We start from the raw sequence: 14291 nt of genomic DNA on the forward strand, positions 1-14291 counted from the left end.
GTAGTTCTTTACGATGCAACTGTGATTACGTTTTAACTGCTTTCTGAACATGCCCTAAGGGTGTGTTCACACAATGCTGTGTTTTCCTCTTCTAATGGAAATGGATTGGACCAGCATTGCGCCTTCTATTCTGAGTGAACTTTGCTAAATTATGGAGCATCAATCCATTAAATTAAAATCTGCATCAAGAAGGCCTAGCGGCATATTTCTGAGTTTACTAGCGCTAATAGTATAACAAATTTGAAAATAAATATATTGCAATTTGCTCATATATATATATTTTTTTATTGGCGTCTGCATTTTAATATGTCATACAAGTAACATAATATTCTATCCTTTGGACTTCAGGGATCTGAATCCTGCACAAAACTGCTCAGTGACGAGATAAACTTGGATAAGGTATGGAATTTAGTTCTTCAGTTGGTTTTAGTAGATCATATGTTAATCTTTTAAAAGCCCTATGCCTCCTTACCATTTAGCAGGTCATGTCATGTGACCACGGTGATGTCATCAAAGGTCTTGTACCCTTTACATTTGCAAAATGGATTTCCATGGATTTCTACTCCTCTCCATCCTCTATGGAGGCTGATGTGATTTCATGTGATCACGTACATACAGTACAGCACAGTGCTGGCACAGTTTGCAAATGTGAGGAGGATAAAGGACCTGAAATGATATCACTCTGGTCATATGACTTGAATGAAACAAAAGACAGAGCTGTTAGTCAAAATAGGCAGCATGGTTTACTGGCAGCCCATGAGAGAGAAGAGTCAAAGCCAGCACACATGAGTCAGGAAAGGTAATTTGCATATCAGTAAAATAAGCTACAGTGCCTCGCTGGCTAATTTTACATGGTGAGATTGGTGGACGTGCTTGGTATGGGACACTAGCCAATCAGCAGTTTAATGAAGAAGCCACAGCACTTTTCTGGCCGAAGCAGTCTCCTCCAATTACCAAGTAGCACCATACGTTGTATAGTGGCTGTGGTTTCTATGGGAGTTGAATAACACCTTCCTGATATTTGATGTAATAGTACTGCACGTTGAGATATGTTATTTCGTGCTACATGCAGTACTATTACAACCAGCCTGTGGCACCGGCCTGTCGTATGGCTTTTTGTCTGAAAGATTTTTGCCAAATCTCTGGATAGGGTTGCACGATGCATTCGAAAATTTGATATTAGAAAGGTGGTCCTGACATTTACCGTACTATGTGACTATACTTTTCTAGTGCTTCCCAAAGTAGTAGGTGTGGTTCTTTCACTGCTCAAGGGAATGCTCTCTTGCAGAGCAGGAACCAACGTCATTGGGGAAATCACATTGCCTATCCATAAATAGTATTTCTACATCTCACAGGGTTCCCCCTAATACAAGGTCTCTAAATTATTGAATGTTATTCTTTTAATTAGGGTGCGTTCCCACATGGCAATTTACACTTTCATTTTCAAACGCATCACAACAGCTGAGAAGAGATTTGCCTGATAACATTGCTGTTGACATTGTGTTAACAAATGTTGACAGCAATGTAATCAGACAAATGTCCTCTTCTCAGCTGTTTAAATGCATTTCAAAACACATAGGGTAAATCTATAGGGTAAATCATGCAGCTTTTCTGCTACCCTGTTCAACAATCCAAATTTTTTTTTTTATATGGTATTGGTATCTGTCAAAGAGAAGATGTTTTGTACCCTGAAGTCACGTGTTTTTACCCAAATTTGCAGAAACCATCTCTTTTACCTGATATTAAAGACAAGGAGTACAAACCTCATGATATCCCACAGAGGCAATCTGTGCAACCTTCAGAAAACTGTGCCAGACGAGCTAAACGTATGCAAGCAGAAGTAAGTGGCTATTTTCTCCATTTTTACTTAAGAAAATCTACTCTCACAAATCAAGCATAATAAACCAGGGACACTTTTTCATAGATCAAGGCACCGTGACTGGTAATCTTCCTAGATTTGTTATTGATGGCCTCCTTTCATTTAAAAGATATCTTCGAAATTATGCTAATAAGCCGGTGGGTCACTGAGGGTGTCACCAGATCCCCTTTGTGCTGCAGCTGCTCAGGCTGTTCCTACCTCCCCCCCCCCCCCACCTCCCTACCCGTTTGATCTCACTGCAGCAGAGGAAGTGTGAGTACACAGTGGGAAGTGTAAATGCTCATGTACAGTGTAACAGCCTGTGACTCTGCAGCATGGAAGGGCACTAACACCCCCAGGAGCCCTTCAGTCTCATTAGCATATTTTTGAAAGTTGATTTTAGAAGGAAGGAGGTCATGGACAAAACATATAAGAACATTATCACAATCATGATCTATGAGTAAGATTCCCTAGTTTTATTATGCTTAATTTTGATGGTAGATTTTCTTTTATGCATTATGAACCAAACATACCTTGAGCATGCTACACTGAACAGAAACATCTTGTTTAATCCATGAACTGAGTGGTTTTGATGAAAAAACAATTATGAAATGATGATAATGAGGCTCTGTCCCTCCTGTGGCTGCCCCACATCTCCTCTTACCCTATTTATGCACTGCCCAAGCCTTGTCCTGCCTAGCATAATCTGAGAATAGGTAATCACTGTTTTCCCTCACAGGCAGAAGTAATCAATCGCTCCACCATCCTCCAACTGCTGTGTATTTGTCATCCAGCTCAGGTTGATTAGTCCTGTCTGTACAATTCGGGCAGCTCCTGTGTATGTGGAAGTAAAGTGTTTATGTATGTTTTGAACAAAACCACTCCGTTCAGGGTTTAAACACGCTGTGCTTCTGCATCAGTGTCGCTACAGATATTTGTGCATAAAAACAAATGGTAGACGTCCGTTAATATCTTAACCCTTTCACGACCCGTGACGTAATAGCAGGTATTTCCCTGCTGATGTCGCCATCTTTTTGAGGATCGCCGCTCCCCGTGACGTCATCGGGGAGCGGCGATCCGTCGCCATGGTAGCCTCGGGTCTCAGGAAGACCCGAGGCTACTTCGGGTTAACCCATGCATTACAATGTGCTATCAGCACATTGTAAAGTATGAGGAGTAAAATACCCATATACTGTACCCTAGGGAGTCTGAAAAATAGTAAAAAAAAAATATATAATAAAAAACCCCTAAAAACTCAAATCACCCCCCTTTCCCTAGAACTGACATAAATATAAATAAACAGTAAAAATCATAAACACATTAGGCATCGCCGCCTCCGAAAATGCCCGATCTATCAAAATATGATAACATTTTTTCACTGCGTTTAATCCCGTAACGGAAAATCGCTCCCAAAGTCGAAAATGGCACTTTTTTGTCATTTTAAAAAAAAAATAAAATTCTATAAAAAGTGATCACAAGGTCGAACAGTCCTAAAATTGATAACATTGTAAAGGTCATCAAAATCCGCAATAAACGACACCACCCACAGCTCTGTACACCAAAGTATAAAAAAGTTATTAGCGCCAGAAGATGGCAAAATCCCCCCAAAAATTTTTGTACAGGAGGTTTTAATTTTTTTAAATGTATGAAAACATTATAAAACCTATACAAATTTGGTATCCCCGTAATTGCACCGACCCAAAGAATAAAGTAGACATGTCATTTGGGGCAGACAGTGAAATCCGTAAGATCCAAGACCACAAGAAAACGGCACAAATGTGTTTTTTTACCAATTTCACTGCATTTGGAATTTTTTTCCCGCTTCCCAGTACACGGCATGGAATAATAAATACCATCTCTATGAAGTGTAATTTGTTACGCAGAAAACAAGTTGTCACACAGCTCTGTACATGGAAAAATAAAAAGTTATGGATTTTTGATCATGGGGAGTGAAAAATGAAAATGAAAAACAAAAAAGGGCCATGTCCTGAAAGGTTTAAATGACACTTCAAATATTTAACACTGTTTCCATCTCTTGTAGGCTGTAAAGGTTAAAATTGAACCAGGAGAAGTACCAGAATTAAGACCTCGAACTTTGCGCCGAAGGATGGGATCGGTACCTTCCATTTGTGAAAATGGTAGGTAACCTTGTGGAAGACCTTTTATGGTGGTTTTCCCTCCTTAAAGGGAACCCTTCATCAGGACATTTATTTTTATATTATGACAGTTTCCTATAGCCTCTGGCATGTTGATTTAAAAAATGCGCTTGTCGTGCATCTGAATAATTCCATTGTTTCATTAACATTACCTGGCCAGCAGTGAGTGGTGAGTGGGGAGGCATTTCACAGGGGTAGGGAGAATGGGAAGTGCAATGAGTGAGGAGGAGAGAGGAGGCATTGCGGAATAGACGACTTGTGCCTCATGGATTTGCATATCAGTGCATTAGTTCTGGGCCTTATTTGCCTTCCAGAACAGCCTGAGCACTTGTGGCTGTCAAAGGGCAAACTCTGTAAATTGGGCCTGCCCCTATTCTGCCTCTGGTAAGGTATAAAGTATTCTTTCTAACATTGCCTCATTTATGTGAAATCACACCTGTTTGCCTTTAAAGTTTTCCATATCTTGAGGTCTGTAGTACCTAGACTGTGCATGCAGAGCCTGAAGCTATGTGTACTCTGCTCCGAAGTCGGCGCTACTGTGCATGCGCAGAAGATATAGTAGGAGGATCGAAAGAGGCTACTGGGGCATGGAGTAGCCACGCTGTGTAGCCTCAACTCTGGCTACTCCACGCCCCTGTACTCTCTTTCACTAATTTGCATATTAGGGCAATAAAAAATTTACAAACTTAACAGGCAGTAAAAGATTAGCCCTAAAAAGGGCTCAAATGGCATTTATTAGAGGAACCTGCCACCGGATCTACCTTAATAGGAAGATCCGAAATGGTTGTTTTTTCTTTAAAGGGGTATTCCAGGAATCAGCATTATTCGTATACAAATGGGTACTCAAAATATAAGCTTACATGTAATTAGTTGTAATTTAAAATTTTGCTCCCCTTAGCAGAAAATGCTGATGACATACACTGCGATGGAGAATTAAAATGCTACTGGACCTTTAATCAGTCCGTTAATTTCCTCCGCGCGGTCCGTTGCAGGACAGAAGATGGCCGCTGGTCACATGTCCACATCACATGTCCTGCACCTGCCTGGGCAGGGTCTTTTGATCAGCACTATGTTTGGCTGTAGTCGGTTGGTTGCAGTGCATCCAGTATGGCCTGTGTTTTGGTGATGGCAGTTACACATCATTACTATGGTAACAGAGCAAGAAAACCTGTTATATCATCACTGGGAGCAGAGCATAAGAGGGAGGAGGAGTTATTGAGAACTAAAGGATCATGGGACTTGTAGCATCCAGTGGCGGCCATGTTAGTGTTAACTCCACCTACTTTAGAGAGGCCAAAAAATTTTTAAATCATAAAATCTAATTATTTAAGCTCCGTTTTGTGACTAATGACATTGAGTATTGTTGTATTTATTTATTTATATCATCATGGGTTTTTTGTGTCAGACGTTCATATTCCCGGAATACCCCTTTAAGGAAAATGCTATTGCTAAACATGAGAGATTGGGGTTAATGATTCTAATAGAAATGGAGTCACAAGCAATTCAGCATGAAATTCAGAGTTTGGAGAGTGATAAGGATGTTGGAAAAATAGATTTTTTTTGTTCAACAATAAATGTGAATTGTTGTTTGTGGAAAAATAAGACATCCCCTCAAAAGAAGACCTAGTGCCTCTTTAGGATCAATAATTTATATGAGACACTGTCTTAGTTTCAGGGAAACACAGTATCTCCAATTCTTTGGCCCCCGAGAAACACAATCTTAGATTCATATTAAAGCTCTTTTTATGATCACATGCACAAAAAAAAGTTATGGCTTGTATGGTGCACCTAGGAAAAACCCCAAAAATCGTAACATTGTTTAGGGCAAAGCTGCCTGCGGCAGGAAGAGTAATGTATAAATTGTGCAAGATTAAATCAGGGTACACTAACATTTATGGGTGTAAAAGACAAAAGATTTGACGTTACCAGAATGCGACCCTCTTAACCCAGGGCTGCCGCTAGGGGGTTGCAAGCTTGGCATGTGCCCAGGGTCCCCTGTCCTAAAGGTGCCCCCTGCATATGAACTATTATCTATCATATCTATCTATCCATCGAACTTCTATCTCTCTTCTACTGTATCTCTCTCTCACATCTATCTATGTTCTATCATCTATCTAGCTATATATATACTTTATATTTATGCATCTATAAATCTATCATCTATATACAAATATATTCTCTTTCATATTTATCTTTTATCATCAATCTACCTATCATCTGTCTATCTCCTATAAAATTCTCCTACAGTCCCATATTACAGATTGCCACCATACTACTATGTGTTACAACAACATGTTTTTATTGTGCAGGGGTAAAGGAGCCTCTTACTGACTGTGACTGTTCATAAAATAGTTTTATTTTGGGGCCCCACTTTTAGTTTTTCACAGGGCCCTACTTTCTCTGTAACCGGCCCTGCTCTTGCTCCCCCAGCCAACCTAGAGGTTAGTAGTGAGAAAACAAGCCAATTTAATTTGCACAGTTTATAGATTATCTTTTTACCTTCATCTCTGGGGGAGAAAAAAGTGAATGCAACATTTTGGGCTAAAATAATCTTGGAGCGATTATTTCATGAAACACCTGTGGTGTTAAAATGATCATTCTACCCCTTGATACATACTTTGATTGGTATATTTTCCAAAATAGTGTCATTTGTTGAAGGTTTCTACTGTTATGATATTTTGGTAACTTTTTAAATGCGTCATTGCACCTGAAAACAATTCCATCAAAATATGCCCTCCAAAATCTTAATGGCCCTCTATCACTTGTGCACACCATTGTGTGCCAGTACAACAGGTAACGTCAACAAGTGGGGTATTGCCATTACCTGATAGATAGCTGCCAAAAATCATTTATTGTGGAATTTCCTTGAAAATTTGGAAAATTGTTGTATGTTTTATTAGCCTTCTAACGTTCTTATAAAATAACATTAAATATAAATAAAGTAGACCTATGATTTATTAGTAATTCATGTTTATGGTAACACTATTTATTTTAAAAAAACAAAAAAACATTTAGGATTCTGAAAAAGGCAAAGTTTTCCAAAATTTCACCAAATTTAATATGTATATTTTTCATAAATGCAAAATGTATAAACTAAAATTTCCCACTAATGTGAAGAACATGTCCCGTCTCAAAATAACTTGGGTAAGTTAAAAAGTTCTAAAGTTTTTACAGCATATAGGGACTTGATTTGAAAAATAGAGCTTAAGGGGTTAAAGACATAGTTGGGAATTTTTCTTTGAAAGTTAAGTTTTATATTTTTTTTTTTTCCAATTTTTATTGATGTTTGGAGTTAACATAGGGCCAAAACAATACACACTTTAGACTGTCATCTCTTTTACATCTCAGAAATACAAAATAAACGTGCCTTGCAGAGGCTCAAATCTCAGTGTCGATGTCTCGTTGTGAGATTCTTATCTTTAACATTATAGCTTTGTTCTTAATACTATAGATCTCATGATATGGCAAGCTGGAATGTTGCTCCTTCTTTGTAAATAGTTACTATAAGTAAATGGGTAAGATTTAACATAAAACGGGGAATTTGTAATTCTGCTGCTAGTCCCTTTAATGGTTTAATGGACGTTTTGAAACTGTTTAAAGTAACTTTTTTGTTTTCTGAAATGAATACCATTTTTTATTCTCTAGATGAAACTCAAATAACAGTGAAGCGGGAGCCAGTAGAATCGGCAATAGAGAAGCCAAAACCAAAATCAAAGAAGAGCCGAAGTCCAGTAAGCGTGAAACAATTCTTTCTTTCTTGTCACTTTTCCTGACAAATAATTGTTAATGGGAACTTGTCATTAGATTATGACCTGTAAAGCAACTGACAAGTGTCTGCAGCCTGCAATACACATGACTCAACTATGTATTTAGCTAAAAAGGCCGCTGCTCCATTGTGCAAAAATAAACAAGGTTTGTAAATGCAGGCATTTTATCAAGTCATCAGAGTTGTACAGTCATCACTGGAAATGCTCCCTATTGCTTCTGCTTATGTAATCTCTGGCTCAGTTCCAATATTGCCCATAACACAGCTTGGCTCCAGGCATGTGCATTGAGCAGTGGAGTCTAACTTTGGCTTCACTGACTCTTTGCAGGATCTGGATGGAGCTATATTTGTCTCCAGCACATGTAGTGAGTCAGTGAAGCCGGTGTGAGACTCCACTGGTCAGTACCCATATGCCGAGCCAAGTTATGTTAAAGGCATTTTCCTTCCCTATGGTATTGATGACCTATCAATAGGATAGGTTATTAGCTGATCGGTGTGGGTCTGCTTAGTTGCTGTAGGCTCTAAGTTGCACTTGTGGCTGGACTTTTTTTTTTTTTTTAATATAACTCTTGGAAAACTGCTGGATCAATGGGGGTTTCTGAGTGGTTTGGGGTTGGGGGGCACCTATCCGATATTGATGAACTATTTTGTGGAATGGTCATCAATATGGTAAAATTAAGACTCCTTAAATTCAATCTCAATCTTACAATTTATTTATTTTAAAGGTGGATTTATATGTTTGCCTTCTCTGTGGGAGTGGAAGTGATGAAGACCGTCTCCTATTGTGTGATGGTTGTGATGACAGTTACCATACCTTCTGTCTCATTCCGCCACTGCATGATGTACCCAAAGGAGATTGGAGATGCCCAAAATGTCTGGCACAGGTATCGCCTCAGCTTTCTTAGAATGCTGGAGAAAATTGTATTCTCATAGATTGCATTTCATAAATCACATAACAAAATATTGAATACAAGTCTTACTTCTCCTCATGTAGACACACAACTACTTACATTGAAAAGTTATGTATAATTTTGTATGTTAAAATTGGGCTATAGGGCCAATTATGGGAATGGAAAGGGGAAATTATTTGAGATGACCATAAAATGGTTTTCCAAGGGGCTTCTCTTCTCAAATATGGCCAGTGTGTGTAATAATTATAGTATGGAGGAGGCAAAATTATTTCTTTCACAGGTAAATCTAGTTTACTGGTCTTTTGGAGAGGTTCATTGTACATGTTTAATTTTCAGTCTTTTTTTTTTTCTCTCATCTACTTTCTATCCAGGAATGCAGCAAGCCACAAGAAGCATTTGGTTTTGAGCAAGCAGCTAGAGATTACACACTACGTATGTTTGGAGAAATGGCTGATAATTTCAAATCTGACTATTTTAATATGCCTGTACATGTAAGTAAATATATAGTGTTTTATGGCATCGTATTGTTTTTAAAATCAGAGTGTAGCTCTTCTTTTATATTACCAGATGGTGCCTACAGAGCTGGTAGAGAAAGAGTTTTGGCGGCTAGTAAGCACCATAGAGGAAGATGTGACTGTTGAATATGGAGCAGATATTGCTTCAAAAGAATTTGGAAGTGGATTTCCTGTGCGAGGCGGGAGGTTCCGCGTAAAACAAGAGGATGAGGTAAATATCTTTAAAGAGAAACTGCCTCTGAAAATAAACCCACCTAAAATAAATACTTCATACAAAAACTATCATTAAAAGCTTTGCCCTTATCCCTTAATGGCTTTTTGTCATGGCTGCAATTTTTTAAAAAACATTTTGTAAACTTGATTCGAGTGAATTCGATCACTGAAGTCCAGCTTTCTCTGCCTCTGAGCACCTCCTCCCATGTTATTGACAATATGTGCCAGACTTCAGGAGATCTGATCAATGATATTCCTGAACACAGGACCATAATTACAGTTAAGTAGGCATTGTAAGGCAGGAAAGCCTGTGTCTGCCTCCTTGTCTTCATAAATCCAATTTATTTTTCACTTCAAATTTGATTTTCTGGATGAATCCACCACACCAGGCCATGAAAGAAACATAATCTAGAAGCTTCTCAGCTGTTTTACAATATACTGCTAGTAGTTTATTAGGTCAATTTCTGATGACAGGTTCTCTTTAAAGTCATGTGACCAGAATGATGTTGTCTAAAGCCCTGTTACATCTGCAATATCTACCTCATGTATGTATATGATCCCATGAAATCACAGCATACCTCTATGGATTCCTACTCCTCCCCATGCCTCCGTGGGTTTCTACTCCTCTTCATCCTTGATCAAGGCATGCTGTGATTTCATGTGATCAGTTCCATACATGGAATAGACCAGGGGTAGGAAACCTCTGGCTCGGGAGCCACATGTGGCTCTATTGATGGATGCATATGGCTCTCGGACAAATCATTGATTAATAGCGATCGGCAGTGTGTACGACTAAGACTCACACAGCGATGATCACTTGATGCAGGCAAAGATGTTACCACTGCCTGCGTCCTTTGTGTGCCCAAGGTTCCATCACCGCACCATTGTTTAGCGTAGAGCAGCATCCACTCCTCTTTATGACCCAGAGGAGCAGGACACCCCCCCCCTTTAATGCCAGTGAATATAAGATAAAGTTGATTTATGAGGATATGAGAAACAATTTTTGGCTAAAAGAAGGGTGTCAGTTAATGGCGTTCTATGGGAACATGTCACTAGATGTATTTGTGAAAAAGTGCTCTCCAAGTTTAGAAAGTTATTGATTTCTTTAGTGCTCATTTTTTTGTGTTCTCATCCATAGGAATACTTGGACTGTGGATGGAATTTAAATAATATGCCGGTAATGGAAGCGTCTGTGTTGGCCCATATAACTGCTGATATCTGTGGGATGAAATTGCCCTGGCTTTATGTTGGAATGTGCTTCTCTTCTTTTTGTTGGCACATTGAGGATCATTGGAGTTATTCTATTAATTATTTACACTGGTAAGACTTTAATTGTAATGACTGGAGTAGTAACTAGTTATCCCCTATTGTCTCAACTTTGTATTGCTCTTTCATTAGGGGTGAGCCCAAGACTTGGTATGGTGCCCCTGGATATGCTGCAGAACAGCTAGAAGAAGTGATGAAGAAATTGGCTCCAGAGTTATTTATTGCTCAACCTGATCTCCTTCATCAGTTAGTCACTATCATGAATCCAAACACATTGATGGCTCATGGTGTGCCAGTAAGTTTCATACATTTTCATTAATCCTTTCACCGTCAAGCACAATTGTGACAAGACTTTTCTCAAATGCTTGATATCTTCTTAAAGGAAACCTACCAGTTTAAAATTGTACTTCTAAGCATACCGTGCACCAGCTCATCTTCGTTAATTCCATAATGCGCTGTAATGCTTTTAAAGACTTTTTGAATCTTTATATTCGAAGCAGCCGTGCGTGCTCCTGAATACGAAGTGCAGGAGAGACGGTGACGTCATGTACGGTCGCGCACATGGTGCGTCAAACGCGTATCACCATGTGCCGAAGCTGCTTCAAATATAAATATATTAAAAAAGTCTTTAAAAGCATTACAGCGCATTAGGGAAATAACGAAGATATGCTCCGGCACCAGCTCACCCTGAGCTGGTGCTAGGTATATGATGCTTGGAAGTACAATTTTAAAGTGGTAGGTTTCCTTTAAGAAACATTGCATGAGCAAATAGAACAGGCAGATGTAAGAAATGCATATTTTATTAGAGAAAAAGGGTTTTCGATCAAGAGCTGCGTTACGCTGTTCCCAGATGTTCTGTGGAGTGCATGTGCAATGTAACAATGAAGCCACTAGATTGCAAAGTCTAATGTGCAAGTACCGAATCTAGAGAGAAGGAGCCGAGGTGGGCAGATATATATATCTGTATCATAACCCTTTTTCTTGTGTTGATCCACACAAGATTAAAAAAAAAGGCATTCTTAGTTTATTGACAACAGGATGGTAATATTTTAGGGGGGTGAATTTACATGAAAGGTCTCCTTTATTTGACAGAAAAGTGGTTTAAGAAGAAAACAATCCGCACTCACTGTTCTACAATGGCATATTGACATGTCGGTGGTCCATTACTTGAGGAACATGATCTAATTTCCAGCAGAAATGAGGCAAAGATGTACAAATGAAATATGACTAGGCAAAGATCCCATTGATTTCCTGGATGCTTATTTTAAATGTGTGACTATTATGACCTGTTTTAGTCATTCTTCGATGCATTTTGAGCATTGGAAACCGTTTTTATGAATTCAGAGGTTATCTGGTTTGGACCCGCCAGCAAAATGTTTTGCCTTTAATTATTTTGTTATTAACTATTTGTTCCTTTTTCTAAAGATATACCGGACCAATCAGTGTGCTGGAGAATTTGTCATCACTTTTCCACGGGCATATCATAGTGGATTTAATCAGGGTTTCAATTTTGCAGAGGCTGTCAATTTCTGCACAGTGGACTGGGTATGTACTAGTTTGTAGAATGTTTGTAGCATGGGAAGCAAAGGCCAATATGTTGTGTTTGCTTTTACTAGGTTTTACTTCTGCATTACATTGTGTATCCTATTGCTGAGCAGCATTTACAGTTCTACAGTGCTGAAGTGAAATCCTCTGTCTACCCGAGTCTTACTTCAGGGGTTTTGCTCTTTCTATGATTCAATAGGAATCCAGCAATATTGTGAACATATACAGTATGTTCTGTATAATAAAGTTACCTGGCAGTTGCTGTCATGTGGGGGATCAGTAGCAGCTTCAAGGTTGGAAATGGTGGAAGAGATGTATCAAAAGTGTGTGAGATCAAGTCTGTTTTGGGTGCTCATGGCAACCAATCAGAGCTCTGCTCTATTTTATAATTTGCTATGTTAAAATAAAAGCTTTTGCTCTGACACTTTTGATAAATCTCCTCCATGAAGTGAAAATTATTTTAGATGCAAAATTTGTTTTACCAACTTTTTTTTCCCCTCAGCTACCTCTTGGACGCCAATGTGTGGAACATTATCGATCTTTAAACAGATACTGTGTGTTCTCTCATGATGAAATGATCTGTAAGATGGCCAGTAAAGCAGCAGATCTGGATGTTGTTCTTGCTTCCTCTGTACAGAAAGACCTAGCTTTTATGATTGACGAGGAGAAAAACCTCAGAGAGGCGGTCCGAAAGATGGTAAGATGGTTAGCTGCATAATTTCTGACATACAATGCATTGGCAGTCTACCTTTGAAGTCTGTCATCCTACTAGGAATAGCTGGACACAATGATTTTGCATGCACTTTTCCGCATGGCCCTGTTACCAGCTCTAATGGTATGATCATAGCTACCGTCCAGCGGTCTTCCTTCTACACAGCTGTGTGGCAGTGCTACTAAGTTCCTGGCGCTCCTTCCTTGCTCGGCGCCCATGGCGTTCCTTCCTTGCTCGGCGCCCATGGCGTTCCTTCCTTGCTCGGCGCCCATGGCGTTCCTTCCTTGCTCGGCGCCCATGGCGTTCCTTCCTTGCTCGGCACCCATGGCGTTCCTTCCTTGCTCGGCGCCCATGGCGTTCCTTCCTTGCTCGGCGCCCATGGCGTTCCTTCCTTGCTCGGCGCCCATGGCGTTCCTTCCTTGCTCGCCGCCACATAATGACCCACTGGACCTCTTTTTATCCACATTATAGGCATAGACTATATTGTGGTCTGTCCTGATTGGTCAAACCATTAGATCATTGTACATTTCTGATGGAATGTGTTTTTATGTGTCCAGATAAGGACAGTTGGCTTATGCCATCCTTATTTTGCTTTTTATGACCTATCGGCTACGTTACCGGCTACGATAACAAGTCCTGCCTGATTTGTTAGGGTGGTACACAACAGAACTGTTTTTCATCAGCTCTGTGTTTTTCATCACAACTCCTGACATATCCAAGATCATATCTGGGATATACAAATACACCCATAGAAATGTACAATGTGGCTATAATATAAGTGTATCCCCACTACCAATAATCACACAGCTATACATGTATAAACCTTCACTAAACCCTTTTACCATTAAATATATAGATTTAAACACCTTCTGATATATATATATATATATATATATATATATATACATATAACATATACACGATAAACAGGGTGTTTGTTAGGTCATCAAGTAGTTTCAGTGTGCATCATCCCCCCAAGCAACCACAGGATTGTCAAAGGAATTTATGAGGTATAGCAGTCATACTGGTTCTGTCCAGCTAAGGTGGGAAACTGACCCTTAATTCAACCTTCATATAACATTTATATTGATTCACTAATTTGCTTATTGATGAAATCCATAAGCAGTTATCCATTCTGTAACAACCACCATCTTCTCACTTTAGCCATCCTGAGGTCCTAGAGGTAAAGCAACCTATGATCACAGAGAAAATCAAAAGTAAAAAAAAAAAGCTAAAACGCTTTGTTGACTGCTACAGAACATTTTTGATATACTTAAATATTTTGAGACTACTTGATAAATCTCTGGAGGTTCACCTACTCTTCCCTTTGATAAACGGTACCTGCTAGC

The 14291-nt window shown here is 39.2% G+C and overlaps 1 protein-coding gene across 2 annotated transcripts in view; it reads left to right on the forward strand.

Annotated features, from left to right (window-relative positions):
• Nucleotides 1-14291, forward strand: part of KDM5B (lysine demethylase 5B) — a 44783-nt gene that overhangs the window by 16931 nt on the left and 13561 nt on the right. The window contains exons 5-15 of one of the 2 annotated variants that reach the window (XM_072137145.1): nucleotides 349-399; nucleotides 1721-1840; nucleotides 3900-3996; nucleotides 7660-7745; nucleotides 8506-8664; nucleotides 9063-9182; nucleotides 9259-9417; nucleotides 10558-10739; nucleotides 10818-10980; nucleotides 12111-12230; nucleotides 12733-12927. In XM_072137145.1, coding sequence (XP_071993246.1) covers nucleotides 349-399; nucleotides 1721-1840; nucleotides 3900-3996; nucleotides 7660-7745; nucleotides 8506-8664; nucleotides 9063-9182; nucleotides 9259-9417; nucleotides 10558-10739; nucleotides 10818-10980; nucleotides 12111-12230; nucleotides 12733-12927 — 1452 coding nt within the window. The remainder of the gene's footprint in view (nucleotides 1-348; nucleotides 400-1720; nucleotides 1841-3899; nucleotides 3997-7659; nucleotides 7746-8505; nucleotides 8665-9062; nucleotides 9183-9258; nucleotides 9418-10557; nucleotides 10740-10817; nucleotides 10981-12110; nucleotides 12231-12732; nucleotides 12928-14291) is intronic. The other variant, XM_072137144.1, reaches the window with a different exon arrangement.

Source organism: Engystomops pustulosus, chromosome 2 (genome assembly GCF_040894005.1).
Source record: "Engystomops pustulosus chromosome 2, aEngPut4.maternal, whole genome shotgun sequence".
NCBI lineage: Eukaryota > Metazoa > Chordata > Amphibia > Anura > Leptodactylidae > Engystomops > Engystomops pustulosus.